At 41.6% G+C, this 19292-nt stretch overlaps 1 protein-coding gene across 1 annotated transcript in view; it reads left to right on the top strand.

Moving 5' to 3' along the window:
* The window catches only part of DIXDC1 (DIX domain containing 1), a 106140-nt gene that overhangs the window by 82308 nt on the left and 4540 nt on the right, over positions 1-19292 (top strand). The window contains exons 10-18 of the mRNA XM_018566142.1: positions 532-582; positions 4117-4221; positions 5392-5445; positions 5558-5650; positions 12034-12126; positions 13252-13413; positions 13636-13702; positions 16225-16336; positions 17690-17798. Coding sequence (XP_018421644.1) covers positions 532-582; positions 4117-4221; positions 5392-5445; positions 5558-5650; positions 12034-12126; positions 13252-13413; positions 13636-13702; positions 16225-16336; positions 17690-17798 — 846 coding nt within the window. The remainder of the gene's footprint in view (positions 1-531; positions 583-4116; positions 4222-5391; positions 5446-5557; positions 5651-12033; positions 12127-13251; positions 13414-13635; positions 13703-16224; positions 16337-17689; positions 17799-19292) is intronic.

Genomic DNA, 19292 nt, shown 5'->3' with positions numbered 1-19292 from the left:
CCTACGTATGAAAACGACGAACGCGCTACACATTTTGGGTATCGCCGCGCACGCCGGAGTGAGAGCAATAATTCTAGGGCCAGTATTTTGGGGTATCTCTAAATTGATGACCTGTGGGGGCTTGTAAAGCGTCTTCTATGGACTTTTTGGGGTACTGGGGTTTTTCGCCGTTTTACGGATGCACGCAATTTGTAACCTGGGCATGTTGGATATCGTTTTACTCGTTGTAACCTCATCTTTTATATTTCATTTAAAAAATGGGTATTTTGTTGTGTTTTGGGGCATTTAATTAAATTTTTCACTAAATATTGGGGTTTAATAAGGAGTTGCGCTAATATTGCGCAACATAAAAATTTGCAACTACCACCATTTTATTCTATAGGGTCTTGGCATTCAGAAAATATATAATGTTTGGGGGGTTTTAAGTATTTTTCAGGCCTAAAATGTGGAATATAACATGGGTACAAAAAATGAAAAAAAGGCCTCAGTCATGAAGGGGTTAATAAGTTACACCATTTTGGTGCCTTTCAGAAAGAACTCCAGAACTGCAAACAGGAAAATCGGAACCTCCAAGCAATCAAGGTAAATTAAACAGTCAGATATTTGTTGTTGGATCCCGATACCTGTACAGCGATCTGAGATTGGCTGGATTGTTCTACATCTCTGTTATTATTAAAAGCTAGTTAGGGTTTTCTGATGTGGAACTAATCTCGTGGCTATTGTGTGTAAGCTAATGCTTAATGGAATTTGGAAAAACACAATATGTACTTACTGTAAACTTAAGTGCCTGGAAAAGCACTGGCATGCAGCCATCTTGTATACTGCTCTTGCTTTCTCTTTCTAACAATATACTAAATTGATTTGTCCACCCCCCTAGCCTGGTCAAAGTAACCTACATGCATTAAATGGTGGCCAAATAAGTAGGTGTGATTCGACTGCCGAAGGATCTTTCATATGAAAACTCTTTCCAGAAACAAAATTTTTTGGGTTTTATGAGAAAAGCAGACTTGTAACCCCCCACCCGCAGTAGTCCACAGGAAAAAAAAAAAAATTTGAAGGCTGGGAAGTACATACAGACAAATGATAATTTCACATTCTGGCCATACCTGAATCAATCAGGTTGATTGACTGAAGGTAAATAGGCTGTTCACTTTGCAAGATAATTTGCACTTTGCAGGTAAGTTCCCCCTTAGTTTAGTGTACGTGGTGAAGCTCCACTGACTTCCATCACCCAATGTGCAAGCAAAAATACTGTTTTTATATTTTTCTAATTTTCCTTGCACATGATTGGGTATTCTTTACAAAGCAAAATGTCACCGTATTTATAAGCCAAGAGAAACTTCCCCTGTAAAGTACACATTCCCTTCCAGTTTGAGCAGCCTGAGTAAATCAACCCTAATGTTGCACAAATAATGCTATGTCTGTGGGCACCTCATGGCAATGTAGTTGTCTGTTATGTGGTGCTCGGTATCATCTATGTCACACATGCTCTTCCTAACGATATTGTTTTTAAAGAATTGTGACTATGCAGCAGAAGTCTTTACTGATTTGCCTTTGCTTCTGTTATCAAAGGAGGGTAAGCGTGTGACACATATGTATGTGATAAACAAGAATACAGTTTCCTCCTACACCACTGACTCATCTTCACACCATAAAAATAAAATGAACTGCTGAGACGTTCTCACAAGTCATCTGCATAAAGCTTGTTAGATGTCCTGGAGTTGCATGAACTTGAATATACATCCTTAACAGGTAGATCTGCTGCAAACTGATATCTCAGGGAATGGATGAGGGTCTTGGATGGAATCATTTTATGACTTCTTATATCTCTCTGGTGATGAGTTCTCTGCACGTGAGAACCCAGGACCACCCTGTTGATTGCTAGGAGAGAGAGAGAGAGAGAGAGAGAGAGAGAGAGAGAGACTTTAAAGGGAAAGCTTATATTAAAAGTGCCTATAGAAGGAATAATTCAAGCCAGTGATTAGACTGTTTTAGCCCTGATCTGCTAAGATCTTCTTCTGCCATGATAGGCATCTACTATGACCATCTGATATCTGATTTACTTCAATTTGATATGGAGCAGCAAGTAACTTAATGGCATGTGAGTGCCATTTGTGTCAGCAGAACTGTGAGCCCAGGCCGGTGTCAAAATGCACTCCAAGGGTTTGTGTCCATGACAGCCTGAGGTCACAGGAAGTAAGTTGAATGACGCAGACTGTGATTCAACTTTGAAGAGGACTGAAAACTTGTGGATGAGTAGAAGTTTTGCAGGGGCCAGTAATGTATTGACGTTAAGTATTTCTACTGAAGGGCTATTTTGTTGTTGAACTGTGTCTGGTGGAAAAGTGCACATTAACACAATGCATGATAATGCACCACATGTTGAGTTGTGTTTCCATTCATTTTCAATGGCACCCTAGTGCAGTAATGGAATAAAAATATTTTGCATGCAGTAATGGACTACCTCTGCATTGTTAAAATTGGTGACTATCCACTTGTTTGTTCAGTACGGTGCATTGGCAGCCCATTCAAATTAATATATTTGGTGTGAATGGGCCCTTAGGATTACTTCCAGCCTACAGTAAACATTAAGAGTGATTGTATATAGCCCCATGTTTTATTGTGCGTGATTTAAAGGAGAACTATGAGATGAGTGATTTCCACTCACCTCATAGTTCTAGCCGACCTGTGACAATGAGACTGTCACAGGTCGGCTCAGTAGATCGGGAGGTGAGCGAACACATACCGGGTTCGCTCACCTCTCGATCCTGTCACGGCTCTCTGCCGTGACAGGGGGAGGGGCTGGATTCCCCTCTCCCCGCTCCGATCTGCCAGCGCTGACTGGCGGAACGGACAGGGGAGGGGGCGGGTACAGCTGGCTCTGCCTCTAGATAGGCAGAGCCAGCTGTCACTCACGCAGCTGGGCGGATCCCGACGTCTAAGTCGGGATCCGCTCCGGCTGCGGCGTCTCAGTATACCGCGAGCTGTAGCTCGCGGTATACTGAGCTTAGGGTAACGGGAGGACGCTAGTTTGTGTCCTCCCGTTACCCTAAGGAGAACTATGGGGAAAAACACTGACCCCATAGTTCTCCTTTAAGCATCTTTTGTGAGATTCAGTGAGCATTGGACTTTGTATGGCTTTCTCTATGAGTTCTAACCATTAGAAAACCTTTATATGTGATAAGAAGTTCCAAAACTTCTGGGTGGGCAGGTTTTGTCTGTAGCATTCTCTGCAGAAAAGGAGTAAGCATTTTACAATGCTTTTCCAAAATGTATTTTTAAAACATTTCTGAGATAACATGACAGTGTCTGGTGGCATAGAAAGTTGTTTCTGGACAAGCATATTTCGCCCTCCATTGCACTTAGTGACACATCTCATTGTTTTTTGGTGAGCCTATCTGCTTCTCAAAATGAAAGTAAACCTGTTATTTTTAAGCTATAGTAAGGTTAAAGTTATGGGAGCCTCAAATTCCTGGGTACTTTTATGCAAATCATGACCTGAGCATTGAAAGTCTAGCTTTGGCCAATACCTCACTATTGGTTAGCAAGGCTACCCATCATTCTAATCACCCAAGAGTGAGGTGTAGTATGGGGTATGACTTTCTCTTCAGAAGCTCAGATTCACATAAAGGAGCACCCTGGTTTTTGGGGCCTTTAGGGTGCCAGCAATTTAGTGATATATGTATACAACATTTTAGTGACCACATAAAGTATGTGCCCTCCTCCCATCAGGTTGTCTTTGTGAAAACTAAGAGTACTTAAAAGGAGCAAAGTGTGCCAAACTGTTTTCATGACTTTACTTGCTCTTTCCATCGCCTTTCACATAAGTGAATTTGCCATGACAACTAGCTACCAATTTAGCTCAAGATAAACCTGAAGAACTGAACAAGGTGCAGACTGCATCTTGGGGGATGATTATTTTCTAGATGAAAATAAGACTAGGTATATACCACCTAAAAATCAATTTTCACTTTTCACTAGCTGCATGCTTTATTTATGGGTAGATATGAATATTGACAGCTGCATTTTTTCACATGAATCTAAATATTATATATGATAACACAAAAAATATCCACTACTATGGATATGTAATGTTTGTTTTCTGGATTTTTCCAGGATGCCTTGCAGCAGAGAATGGCTCAGCAAGAAAGTTCTGTTCTTCAACTGAAGCAGGAGTTGTTGCGGACAAACATGGACAAAGATGAACTCCATAACCAAAATGTAAGCTATGAGACATTTGTGTTTCAATGAATGAAAAGACTAACCTGTAAAGATGGGCAGTGTGAGGTGTGCCTGTCATTCCTTCAGGATCCGCAGTGATCTCTCTGACCAAGCCAGCATGTGGAACACACACTGATGTGATTTGTTACTTGTTCTTTATAGAAAAGATAGAACTGTTGTTCAACCTAAGCACATATTTTCCAACACCTCATAAAGTCTGTGCATTCAATAATATGTACTAGGGATGCACCGATACCGATACTAGTATCGGTATCGGTGCCCATACCGAGTATTTGGGCTAGTACTTGTACTCGCCCAAATGCTCCAATACCTTCCCTGATACCGGAATTTCCGGTCAGAGGAAGATTTGCCGTGCAGTGCCGTAGGGGAACATAGAATCAGCTTCCTTGGCAATCAGGAAGCTGGGCTGCGAGTAATGACCTGCCTCCCGGCTTCTTGATTGGCCGGGAATCCGGCTCCGCGGCCAATCAGCATCAAGCCGGCTCCCAACTTCCTCATAGGCTAGGAAGCAGGCTTCCTGACGAATCGGCATGGAGCCGGCTTCCTGGCTAATCAGGAAGTTGAGAGATGCGTTATTACTCGCCGCCGGCAAGCCAGCTTCATGCCGATTGGCTGGGAAACCGGTTTCCCGACCAATCACAATTGAGCAGGTCAAACGACATGGAGCCAGCTTCCCGGACAATCAGGAAGCAGGTGGCATGTCATTACCCTCTGCCTGAAAAACCGCCTCCATGCACTCCTCTGTGTACGATCAGTGCTTGGAAAGGCTTGTTTTGCTCTTTAAAAATCCATTTGTAAACAAACAGATCACCTGACCCCTCTGGATTTCGGGCTCCCAGGTCTGCAAGAAGGGACAGTGTTGTCATCTGTGCCCTCTGGGAGTGATGTAGCCCAGGGGCCAAGGTAAGTCCTTTTTTGCGGGGCCAATCTGGTTGTTTAAAAATGCCTTTATGAAGCCAATTGTGTTGGGGGGGCGGGGGGGGGGGGGGGAGCCGGCAAAAAAGCAGACATTCCCTTTGGCATGGTAGGTCTGCTTTAACACATGAGCTAGGCCTGAATATGTTGTATAATTTGCTGTTCCAAGCCATATATGAACACCCATATACACGGGGATGAAAAACTGAAAACATTTAAACTACTTTTTTAAAGGTGGATTTGCAAAGAAAATTGGAAGAAAGAAATCAGTTAAATGGAGAATATAAAGTAAGTATATACCCTTTTGTGTGTGTGTCTTTTAATGAATTGCTGAGTGATGTAACAGTAACATAAGGAAAAAAATGAAATACATTTTACAATGAACCCCATTCTTATACAGAAAGAAATCACACAAAAGGACTGGCTTATACAGCAGATGCAGGGGAAACTAGATGAGGCACATAGAAAACTCTCGGAAGCCAACTATCAAAAGGTACGTCTGATTGAGCGTCGTTGGCATTGGGGTAGTAGGCTTGCCTGATTATGTGGCCATATGGGACGATGAATCACCTGCTGCCAATGATGATAATATTAGGATTCGTAGAGGAGTGAATCGACCATATAAATAATACTCGTTGTCAAAAGCCTAATGCGTAGAGCATAACAAAACTAACACAACTTTTGATTAAAAAAATGATAACAAAAGCAGTTGTTGTCATTAGAAGCCAAACAGATCCATTTTCCTAGAGAATAACAGATGCAACCGGACTGGTCACTATGAACAGCAGTGCCACTTTTTTCAGTGTCATTAAAAAAAAAAACTGGAGAAAAAAAATATATAAGTACCATTGTGGCCTTGTATACATGGGCATCAGACATCAGGATAACATGCATTTAGGTGTCTCCATTGGAAATTGTATTGCTTTGGAGATGCATTTACCATTCATCTATAAAACATATTTGTTTACTTCTATATAGAAATTGCAGCAGTTCAAAGGCAGCAGTATATAAATTACTGTATTTAAAAACATACATGGCAAAAGCTACAATGAAACTAAAGCTGGCCATATAACCACATTTAAAATTCAAACAGTGTTTCCCATATCATCAAACATGCTTTACATACATATGTCAACAGCTAAATACAAACATATGTGCATACAAGCCTTTTTGCTGTCCATATACACACACTATACTAGAAGAGTCTACCTGACTGTGACTGTACATGAATAGAATGGATCACATTAGGCCTTGCACTACATAGTCATTGGTAATGTTGCATATGTAACAGATCAAATTAAAGGGAAAATCTAACTGGCCAGCTTTAGCCAGATAGACACTGATTGACAGATGTCCACACAAATATTAACATAAGCTGGCAGAGTGTGGTGGGTGGATATAGATTCTTAAGCAATGGGGGCAGTGCCTGGGTGATACATTGACAAATATGCACTGTGACTGATAGATAGAGTGACAGACAATGGAGGACAGACCGCTCAGGTTAAATTAGTCTACGACGGTGGTATGAACACCCTTACCTCATATTGATATTGTAACTGTTGCACATTAAAGATCTTGGGAGAGGAGAAAAATGTAAGTATTTCATTCTGTGGCATCTTTGCGGCGGTGGGGGTGAGGTTTACTAAAAGAGAAGTTGTCTGCCAAGTGTGATAATGAAGGGTTAACTAGATATTGGTACACAAGCTTTTTTGCATGCAGAAAAATATCAAAGCCTTTCACCCTGCGTGGGTCACATCCATTCTTTAGTTTTCCGAATCTTAGAGAAGAAAAAGCGGGTGACTGCAGTCCAATCTACGAGCAAGGATGAGTTGCCTTTTTCAGATGTTTTTGGCTGTATCGGGCAATGATCTCATAGTACTGGCCATCAGCTGATAGTTATTAGGCAAGTGTCAAAACTTTATTTTGCCAGTGTTTTTTTCTCAGCACTAAGAATGGCCAGGAGGTGTCTGCCATGCCTTCTATCTTCCATCTGCATAGACTAAGCACAGGGCCGGATTTCCCACAAGGCCAACCGAGGCCTGGCCTTGGGCAGCAGGGAGTAGAGGGGTAGCAGGAGTGCGGAATTTCTATCTTCCAGCTCCCGGGACATGCAGTTCCGGGCGGGTAGTTGTTTTCTACATTTAGCCCTGCTGTGGGCAAGCAGAGCTGAATGTACAGCAGGGAAGCCACCACTTGTTTTGTGCAAGTGATCCTGGCGATGTCATCAAGATCACTTGTGTGCAGCCTGCAGGTCTGCCATTCTCCACGTGGTGGGCTTGGCGAGTATGGGGCGCATTGAGGAACCTGGCCTTGGGGCAGCAGAGAGAGTAAATCCGGGCCTGACTAAGCACAAACACTTGGCAAAGTGAGATGTTCATATACCTGTATATGTATTTTAGCCTAATCTCCTTGAATAAGCCCTTTGTAGGGTAAAATACATCTATGGACTCAGGCAGGGGGTGTTGTCTTATCACTTTCCAATAAAGGATAATTGATCTGACATGGGTGTGCAGTGACCATGTTTGTTTAACGCTATCTGTAGCTATAAGTGCCTAAGGGTACTCAAATCATCCCTGCATGGGTGTAAGCCGCCCCCAGGACGAGCTGTGTCGGCCGCACGGCGCCCTTGTTGCCATGGCGCCCTGTGCGGCCGCACACCCCTAAGGCCGTCCCTGGGTGACTGCTCTCTAGTGTCTACACACCCACACATTATATGGCCAGTTTCAGAGGGAAGCTGATTAACCTATCAGTGCTGTGTTTGTTTTTTTTATTGGAAGGAGCCAAAATATCCAGAGAAAATGGACACCAGCACAAAAACGCAATGCAGATGGAACTGAACCATGCCTTTAGTGCTGTAAGGCGGGCATGTTAACTATTGCCTATGTTAAAACCACAGGCTGTTCTCTTTATGTAACAAATCAGCATATGTTAACTTGTCTCATTTCACCTCAACAGAGACAATTCTGTTTTCTCAACTTCTAAAAGCACAAGGTATATCAGACTTTTACTGGTCCCAGGTTCTCCATTTTCTGGCTAATTGATCCTCATTTGTACATATGGCTGGAGTGCGTAGGCTGCTATAAACATGTGAACACCAGATGGTGCCTTCATAAACAGCCGATTAATTATTCATACTTGTTTGTGTATTCCACAAAACTCATCACCAACTTATCGGCCTGTAAATTGTTTCACCATCATTAGCCACTAAATAATTCTTTAGATTTACGGTAATGTTGTACAGAAGTGATCCGAAAGAGCTTTCTACAAAATGTGTACAAAACAATGCCCAGCAGTAAAAATAAAAATTGTTTTGTGCATCCTACGTGTTTTTGAACTGGGATTGCCTCTCACAACCAGATTCTCTTTTCCAGTATTTTGTTCTTACTTTGCTATTAGAAATGAGTCCCTTTTTGCTGAGAGGCAATGAACAGCAGAAGTTAAAAAAACAAATTGATCTTGAGACATCTTTCGATTGCACTCAAGGGGCCCATTCACATTTATGAGATTTAGGCTCCATTGTTTTCAATCACCAGTGCATCGTTGTGCAGCATGTTGTTAAAATATCCTGTGTGCTGCAGTTTGGCTGTGGTTTCCTTTTTGAAGTGCATCTTCAATGTATAGTACTCCTCACAGCTTTTGAGCAAGTTCTTCACCAAACACTGATCTTCACCAAACACTGACAGACCAAACACTGACAGCAGCGTAAAGAAAAGCAAAGAATTAACACGCCCTTACAGGTTGCAATAATTTAAATGCACAATACATAAGCACTGACAATGCAGACAACACTAGGGGGAATTTATAAAAACTGGAGCAGATAGAATCTGGAGCAGTTGTGCTCCATATAACATTCCCCTCCACAAAGCTGGTGAAGAGGGAATGTTCCCTTTCTGCCAGCCAGCAGCTAACACTGTGTGGCTGCTAGTTCTAAGACCTGCCTGTCACTAACAACTCCAGTTTCCACAAACAATCAGGAACAAACCAGGGTGGTTCTTGGTTATGTGATGCAATGACATAGCTTAACAAAGTGATCACATGCAGAATGAATGATAATTCACACAAATCTTGTCTTCAGACTGCAAATGCCGCTGCAGCCTGAAGATGTGTCTTTGTTTAATACTGTAACTATAAGATACAATTATCATTTAATAGGGATGTTCAGATACTTGACATTTTCACGAGAACTACCAGGGTTGCATCGGGTCCTGGCTCTGGCGCTCCACCACTGTCCTGAAATCATTAGTCTGTATGGTTTTAGAAAAACTGTCACATGACACTAAACAAAAATGTATCAGTACTTGTATCTGTGAGTACTTGGACAAGTATCAGTACTTGTACTTGCAAAAATGGTATCGGTGCATCATATATATATTTATAAAACAACAAATCATACAATAAAACTGAGATGTACAAATCCCAGGAGCTCCGTGTGCTCCTTACAAATGACAGCTGCCTCCTAACTTTAGAATTTTTCTCTAGTCTAGTCTTGGAGCTAGAAAAGTATCTTTACTTGTATTTGTGCCGAGTACGGTACTTGGTATCTGAACATCCCTACTATTTAAAGAGGATTAACATAATAAGAATAAAAAATGTAGTGTATATATTTGTTCACCTATAATAAAAATATAAGCAGGCAATTTATTACAATGTCGTATCAAAAAAAACGTCCTTTATGTCATTAAAATAAAATTGTAACAATTATTTAAATAGGCAAATTAGACCCAGGGTTATAGTAGAGTTGATCAACAGATGCTGGTAAATTTGGTCTGGACATCTAGATTTCAATGGTTTCTGGTCACTAAAGGATTAAGCACTCACACAACATACGAAACAAAGAAAGCAGCTATTTACAGAGCAGACACACTGACATCTGTTGGACTGCCAAAGGCTAACATGGCTGTTTTAAATAATAACAATCTATCTCAGCTAAACAAAAAAAAATTGCAGTCTGCAGTTCACTAAACTGAAGATAACAAACAAAAGAGTCTGTATAGTCTTTGTTTGTTCCAGCTTGAAACTTTCACTAGTATAGTATATAAAGCTTAATCATTTTCTAATGCTAATGTTGGCTAACTTCTCTTTCTAGAATTATCTATAAAAAGAGTTAGACCACAGGAAGGGTTTCCTGCAACAATACATGAGCAGAGATGATGACCAGGTAGAAGTGTAGTGTCTCCTGCTTCCATTATAATGAAATAGAGATACTCCTCTTTAGGAGTCACATACACATTACAATTTTACTGAACAACCTTTGCACAACTTCCTTTTAGAGCACATATACACATACAAGTAAATTATAGATAACAGCAAGTATTAAAGTTTCCAGTGAATAGTTGTACGGACCAATAGAGTATTGCTGGTCAGCTCCAGGGAGGTTGTGACTACGGAGTTAACAAACAAAAGCTTAGACAGTATCCAGTGGGAATGCCAAGGGGTAAACCAAACGCTGAGAGCCAGAGGTGGTAGTCAGTTATTGCAGAAGTCAAAGCTGGAACATTAATCAGAAGCAAGGGACACTGCACACATACAACTAATGAGGAGACAAGACAGACAGCAGCAGAAAGTCAAGCTGTTAGCAGGTGGTGAAAGGCTTGCTTCTAGGTACAGAACCTGAGAGTGTCTGGTCATTAACAGAACCTTGGACTGTGAGGATAGAACGTTGCATAGTACTTCTAGGTTATGACCCTCTGAATTGTATCAGGAAAGATGACAAATGAGTGAGTGATAATCAAGAGCAAAAGGATATATAGGGAGAAAGCAAGACTGATAATCAAGAGCAAAAGGATATATGGAGAGAAAGCTAGCGACATAGCTATGGTAGCGGTAACACAAACAGGGAACAGCAAGTGTTAGGCTATCGATAGACATATAACAGTTCTTGCCAGACTTGTGAAAGATCTTTTATACAAAAGATCATTAATTAAACAGTAAATGATTTTTCTACTGAAAAGATCATTTGTTCATAAAATACCAATGCAGCTTTGCTAGTTAATATTGAGATTATGCTTTATACATGAGAAAGGATTCACTGAGCACTATGGGCTTCAGAAATTCAGCACAGCCTGCATTCACACATCATTTATTTGATAAAACATTGGATGGAGTTGCCTGATAAAGGATGGGCCACTCATATGATTTATTTTTGTGTGTGCCAGTTTCAGTTTGAGCTACTGAGCACTGTAAGCAACAGGCTTTTAAAAAAAGGTAGAAGCAGGAAAACACATGAAAGGAGCCTAAGGCCCATTAACACCAGCTCAGTTCACTGAGCTGGTAAATGTTCGCTGTCCAATGCACCACAATGGAGCAAAAATTGTGCATTCAGCATTTTCAGTAGTGCACCGCAACACACGTTATTGCTTTTCCGCATGTTGCACAGTGTTTTGAGAAGGTCCATGGGGGTGCCATTCAGAGTGAATGGCACTGCATGAGACCAAGGCATCCAACAGCTGTTACCCTAAAATGTGCCTCTCTATGTGCTGGATAGAATACTGCATACAATTCATATTTCTTCATGTAGTCTTTATGTGTATAAGGCCTTTGAGTACAATATAAAAACATTAGTAGATCCAGTACCAGCTCAGATTAGAACCTGTAAAATCAGAAATGTATATAAAGGAAGTGGTTATTGCAGTGGGAAACACTTCATAAAAGTCAATCGAAAATGATTAATATGGGTGGTATAGCACAGGCACAATTGTACTTCGTCCCCAGTGCTGAGGCCATATTGTGACCCTGATTCCCTCCCATTGGAGGTTCCTGGTTCACAGATGAGCCATTGTTGTAAGCAGACATTTGTCATTACATTTTCTGAAAACATAGTTCCAGTAAGAGTTTTTTATATATATTAGACATCATTTTTTTATTTTCTGTTAACAGGTCAGCAATTACATCAGCCACCCAGCACAGACTAATGGCTTCCTGCAGTCAGCTGGCAAAGGTCCTGCGCGTGACCCTATACCACAAAGGACCGTGAGTAAAATTCTATTATTTAATAAGTGGTAAATAATTCTCAGCACTAAACCACTTGAGCTCCCCTGCACCTGCATATACAGTATATATTTAGTTATGTACATATAAAATTGAGGCATTTAAAAAAAAAAAAAAATCAGTGTATATTTCTTTAAAGAAACATGGCGAAAACAAGCAAATAAAACAAGTAACAAACAGTAAAAAAAAAGGCAAGCTGTAGTTAAGGGGAAGAAAGCGTTAATTTAGGTTAACTGGTGGTAAATAAAGGGTTAAATCGGAGCAACTATTATTTTAAATATTTGTGTTACACTCTAGGTTTAATGGAACTGCCAATATGTGGAGGTCAAGGTACGAGCAAAATAAGCACCAAACAATAGTCTTGGTGTATTGAGGAGCTCCTTTATGCAGTACTATGTATCCCCTTTAGTGGTAAAAATGTACCACCATGCTGCAAAAATACTGTACGAGTACCTTTGGACTTGAATTTCCCATTTGATAATTAAAAATAATGGACAGCAGTGACACCTATTGGTTATACATATTCAATCCAAAACTACTAACAGGAACCTTGCAAGAAAGTAAATATGTCTAGCATTTGATTTTACACACCATAATAAAACTACTAAAACTACTAATTGTAAATGATAGAATTGGAATGAAGATGGGTATGGTAATATCTGGTTTCCTTTAAAGGAGAACTATGGGGTTCTCCTTTAAGCCTTACAAAGCAAGGTAAGACTGTGACTCTATACAGTAGATTACATATCTTATCTCATTGCCCAGTCAAGGCTAAAGGGTACACATGCAGTATTTTTGCAGCATGCCATGATGATACATTTTACCACTAAAGAGGATACACAGTACTGTATAGAAGGCTGAAGATAAAAAGTAAATGTAAGTTTACATTCACTAGCATGTAGCCCAAAGAAATTACCGAGAGTAGAGAGGGCTCCAAATTCTGAAGCCTTGGTCCTGACAAGTAGCCAAATACCGCTCTATGGTTCTGTACCAATTCTGAATGATTCATAACTCCATCTTGTGGGGCAGTATGTAAGAAAGATATAAAAGGGTCATGACAAAACTAAAAATGCCATTTATATGCGTGTCCTTTTCTTTTCTGCTCAGGCCAATGATCTGCAACTTGTCCGTGATGCCCTGCGCAGCCTGAGAAATGGCTTTAGCGGTCATGACCCTCAGCATCACACTATAGACAGTCTGGAGCAAGGAATAGCTAGTCTGATGGACAGACTGCATGCCATTGAGACCCAGAAGAGGCAAGACAGGAAGGTAAGGATAAAATGAGGGTTCAGTGTTATAGAAAGAAAGGAAACTGCAAGTGTGCAATTATATGCTGGGTGGATGGGGGTATTAGAATAAGAACAAATTGCCTGCACACTGTAATAAACAGATAAAGCTGTGCTTGGCCTTTGCATCATGTGACCCAAACCAGCTCCTCTGTTTTTTCCCTCTCTCTGTGACCCTTACAATCTCCTCTGTTTTTTATCCTAGGCAAGAGGAAGGGTATCTGGAAATAAAGACTTAAATGAATACAGAGACTCCTGGCCCCCCAACTCTAGTAAGTAGTATATTGATGCAACTGAATGAGATGGTGAAATATGTTTCTTGTGTTTATGTTATGAATTTGTATTTAATAATTAAGTCATGTTTACTTATGTTTTAGACTAAACCTACCATTAAAAATGAGGGTGGTTCACAGACTTATAACTTTTCTCCCTCATCATAACATCTTCAGCTGTAGTGTCCCCCATGCTTTGCCATATTCTCCATTACAGCAATCATGGGACAATGTAGAGGGTGGGAGGTTTCCTTCAGCTGTGTCCGCTTCCCTCTCCATTAACGTCCCATAATGCTTTGCGCTCTCTGTTGCCTCAAAATTGTAGGTGCTTGCACGCTGTGCATCACTATGTCAGATTGAATTGATTTAGCATAGAATGACCTGAATCAAAGCACAGGATGCCACACCCCTGAAATTGGTATGTCAAAATTAGAAAAGTTGGGGTTTTTGGGCAGCCGACTGACAACTTAACAAACCAAACATTTTGTTGAAAAAATATATTGATTTTATTTGATTAAAAAATAATTGGAATGGATAACATTTTTGACAACATGATTCTCCTATAGGCTTCCTCCACACTGATTATAGTTCATTCAAAGAAAGATAACATTTAGAGATTTTTTACAATGGAACATGATTAGATGATTAGAAAACATGATGTGATAATTCATGGACACAATACATGATCAGTATAAAAAGAGTGATGGAGGAGCTTGATTTTCTCGACGTTTCGCGCTAGATAGCGCTTCTTCAGGAGATGAAGAGAGAAGTTGTCCTTGGAGTCTGTGTGCATCCCGGTTGTTCCACCCGGCTCAGACAGTAAGAAATGGGCTCGATTTCAAGAGAGGAACGGCTACTTTACGACGCAGACTGACAGTGGTGCTGCTTCATGTCTGTGTTTTAGTAATGAAGGAGGGATACGTTCTGTGTGAGACAGAGACAGACAGTCACAGTCTCTGCCTTCAATGGTTCCGGTTTCTTGCCATGGCTAACAGTCAGCCACAGATTAACTTACATGTGTGACTTGTGGTCTGATTTAAGAAAAAAAAGAAAAGAGTTTATGTTTCTTCAGAGAGAAATCTTCATATCCTGTGCACAATTCTCTGCTTTTCCTTTTACTAGATTTGTGTAAATTAAAGTGAAAGCTTTGCGGTATAACAGTATGAAGTACATATCAGCTCATAAGTGCATAATAAAAGCCATTTGATTTTCCTTAGTGACCTGTATGCTTACTCAAAAACATTGCAACTGCACTTTGTATTTCTCCTTGCACTCATTTATTGGATATGCTTGTTAGTCTTCATAAGGGCTGGTTCACACCTCAGCGTCAACCTTTCTGCACTTCCGCCGGTTCCGCCCCCTTGCGACGCGGACGCTCGCAAGGGACGGAAGACGGATGCCGGCATCGGCCGGGGGGCACAGCGCGGCTCAAGGGACAAGGTAAGTAACGCTATGCTGTAATCCCGAGTTTCCCGGGGTTACCGCTTAGGCTGGGTTCACAAAAAACGAGCTGAAAAAACGCGCCTATAGTACGCCCAGGTGTGAACCCAGCCTTATGATACTGAAAATTAACTCGGGATTACCGCCAAGGAGGTTAATAAGCAAACGGGCATAAAACGGTCATAAAAACAAGCAAACATTTTCAAGCGTCTCCTATTGAGTCTACGGGGTCAAAACGAGCTGTAATATGCCGCAAAAAAAAAGCTCTTGTACTTTTTCCAGCTACAGGCGTTTTCCCTTTTGCAACAAAACGCTCAAATGTGAACAGAGCCATAGAAATGAATGAGATTTTTTGGGGGGGCAGATTTTTGGAGCGTTTTCTATGGCAGAAAAAGTGCTTCAAAATGCTTAGTGTGAACCAGGACTTAGAGATGAGCCTGAGCTCGGTGCCAACCCAGTTCACCTGAGTTTGCGCAAGCCTACTGAAAACTGTGATCGTCACTCCCCCCTTCTCATCCCAGTCAGTGGCAGCAGTTGTGGCGGGGGCCTTCTTCCTTTGTAACTTTTAGCTGTGGGGCGAAGAATGTGCCTTTCTGCCACTGATTGGGTCGAGAGCATGGGGTGGTAGTCACAGTTTTGGGCAGGCTTAGGTGAACTCTGGTGAACTGGGTTTGCACCAAGCCAAGGGCTCATTACTAATCTTCATTAGAGTCGATATTACCAACAGCTCATGGTTTTCAAGGATAGTTCTAGCAATTTAAAAAATGTTGTCTCTTGAAATGTTTGTTCCTAAAATGCTTTGGTTTTATTAGCTGGGCATCACAAGTTATAATTAATTAAATAGCAGCATCGTCAATGCACATAACAGGGCATATAATGAAATATAAATGTGTTAGAACTGACCACAGTATCAACCATACTGTGCATGAGGAGCTTAAAGAACAATAGAAGTACAGTGATCCTAACAATTTTGTATAAGAACAGGTATTCATATTTCTGGAACAGTAGAGTTGTGTATTGTTGTGTATTGAACATTTTAATGCCATATACAAAATATAAGTGTATGTTGTGTTTTATTGCAGAGATGCCTCATTCACAGAGTGCCCCAATAATGGGCAGTAGTAATTCCTGCACCAAAGTGCTATATTTTACAGACCGCTCGCTAACACCCTTCATGGTCACCATACCAAAGAGGTACAGTGGTTTGACAGGTTCTCATTAGTGTCATATTAGCCATAAGATTTACGAGTTATTCAGTTCGGCAACCCTTTGCTGACAGAAAACATTTCTTTAAAGTGAGCATGTTATTTATGACTCTAAATCAGTTCTTTGTTTTCCGCAACATATGAATCCGATATTTGCTATGTGATTTACACTTCACTGTTTTTACAGAATATTTTATATGCTATAATTAAGATCTAACACAAGACACGTCACCTAGACAGTATTAGAACAGGCTGCGTCCATAGACTTGTAGACAGTAATTAATAATACCTGTGTTGTAATACATAAGTATAAAGCATGGCATTGGTAAATGTGGTTCCTCTTTTATAAATTGTGAGAGTTAGCTTCCAATGGTAGCGCATTAAGGACGCATCCACTCGCTTATGACTTCTTTTAAGGCCTTGCCCACTTTTATTAAATCCAACTCAAAAGTCCATACAGGTTTTCCCTTGCAGGGGTTTTCAAACACAAGGTACAGTTTTCTTTCTTCATCCAAAATAGCACTTTCAGCCTTGAACCTGACCCAGCACCCTCCTCATAAAGGGCTTTGCGCAGGTGCACCATCATTTGGTTCTGGTCACCACTAAAGCCTGGACCCAGGAATGGAGATTTCTTCCCTCCCAGTTCTCTTAGAAATCTCCCGGCTCCAGGATCCCAGCTATAATCCAGAAAACTCGGAATGAGTTGCAAAACCAGCTCTTTCCTGGTAACAGTACTTTCCTGGAGCCGCTCAGCCCCTCTGGCTGAGAGTCCTGGGTGACCATTTTTCCACTCTACATAGTGGCATTGCCACGCACTGCCACAAAATGTATAAATATAAAAGGAAGCACATACAGTTGAGACGATTTGCATTAGGCTGGCTACATTCATATATCGGCCAAAAAGAAACACTGGAAAGGTTCTGAAACTATCTTTCAGCTTTCTGCACACACAAGCCTTCTTTGAGGGCCAAGATCCTCACGGAATTTCTCTTCATAAAGGATCAGTGAACATTTATTGCGTGTATCCATCCCTTTCCCTTCCCATGGTGAGCTTTCTATAGTAGCATACACTTGTCTATACTGCATGGCTCTGGTGATCTGCACTATGTGGCTTCCTGTTGTATATGACCCATTCTAACAGATCTGTGAGTGGGTCAGTGCCCCTTTCTGTTCCTCAGAACATGTGTGCTACAGTTTTCATGTTTATAATCCTTCCATAGAAATGTCTGAAAGTAGAAAAAACGTATTTACTCTACTGGTGTCTATAAAAACAAAAAAGAAAAACATGTATCATTCACTAATGTATGACTGTACTACTTATTTCTAATCCTGTACCCTACAGGTTAGGGGAGGTCACATTGAGGGACTTCAAGATAGCCATTGACAGGGAGGGAAATCACAGATATCACTTCAAGGCTCTAGATCCAGAGTTTGGAACAGTCAAAGAAGAGGTATGTATATCAACTTGTGTTATATTCTTTCATATGTATGTTTACATTTTACAGGTATGGTATGTGCCTAAAGATGCCCCCCTTTCCAATGCAAGAACACCCTGTCCCTGACAATGCACAATGACCATGGACCCTTGCACCATACTGTCACATACATGATAGAAAACAAAAATTAAGAAGGCAGCCTCTCTTGTATCTCCATTCCAAGCACCCCTGGAAGTGAGACAGGTTATGCTGTAGTAGAGAAGTTACAAGAGGAGGAACAAGATGTTGCTTGCAGAAATTTGAACTGCTGATGCCAACCACGAGGTACCAGCAGAAGTGTCAGGCGAGCAGTTGGTGGGGCCACAGGAACCACAGGAACCACCAGCAGAAGTTGAGGAGGAAGTGTGAGTTCAAGACAGCAGGGTCTATTGATCACACAAGCAGGCAGGCACCAGGGGCACTCATAGAAGTCTGCAGCTGGATCTCAGAGTAGACCAGGGTGGGCAACCGAAGAGTGGCACGGGGCTGAGGCAGAAGCAAAGTCACAGAACAGGCCAAGGTCAGCAAACAAAGGGAACCAAATCAAAGGCAGGATCAGAGAGACAAAGCCTAGGTCAGAAATTGGATGAGCCTAGATACAGAACATGTTCCAAACACAGGTCAGGAGTAAGGTGAGTCATTGACCAAGAAGCAGTGGCGGAACTACCGCCGGGCTCTGGGGTCCGCCTCTGTGGGATCCGGTCCTGCAATATGGGGCAGTACAGGGCCCCGGTGTTAGAACACCGGGGCCCCGCACTGCCGACGGGCTTCCCAGTGAGGGGGCTGGTCCTGTGACTCACCTCCCATCCCGGCCGCGTCTATAGTAACGGGGCGGGAGGGGAGGTGAGTCACAGGAGACGTGTGTGTGTCACCCGCCCCGCCCCCTGCAGTGCACACATCGACACATGGCTGCTGCTCCTGGAAAGGTGAGTCGGGGCGGGGGGGGGTCTTACTTCATGTCGTTAGACATGTGGATTATAATGGGGAATATTACACTGTAATGTTCCCTATTATAATCTATTTCTCTGTTATGTACTGCTATTTTATGTAATTAGAAAAGTGGATTATAATGGGGAATATTACACTGTAATGTTCCCTATTATAATCTATTTCTCTGATTAAATGATTACAGGTAGGCATGTGATCTATCACAGTTTGAGACTACGTTAGAATGTGTGACCAGTGACGTGGTCACACATTTAAACGTAATCTCGCCCAGTTTTTCGGCGGTGGAATAGGTGAAGCATTCCAACACTTTCTCCGCTGTTCCAGGGCAGATCGGCATCGCAAATCGCGTGTGCAGGGAACAGATCTGCCCTGGAACAGCTGATTGGTCCTGAAATGTCACTTCTATCCGACTTTGTGAGTGCGGTGAAATGTAAGATCGCAGTCGGAGAGAAGTGACATTTCAGGACCGATCAGCTGTTTCAGGGCAGATCGGTTCTTCTGCACATGCGATTTGCGATGCCG

Source organism: Nanorana parkeri, unplaced genomic scaffold, assembly GCF_000935625.1.
Source record: "Nanorana parkeri isolate BGI_ZX_2015 unplaced genomic scaffold, ASM93562v1 scaffold922, whole genome shotgun sequence".
In the NCBI taxonomy this organism is placed as follows: Eukaryota; Metazoa; Chordata; class Amphibia; order Anura; family Dicroglossidae; genus Nanorana; species Nanorana parkeri.
The sequence above is the reverse complement of the archived record's forward strand: the minus strand, read 5'-3'. Positions and strand labels throughout refer to the sequence as shown.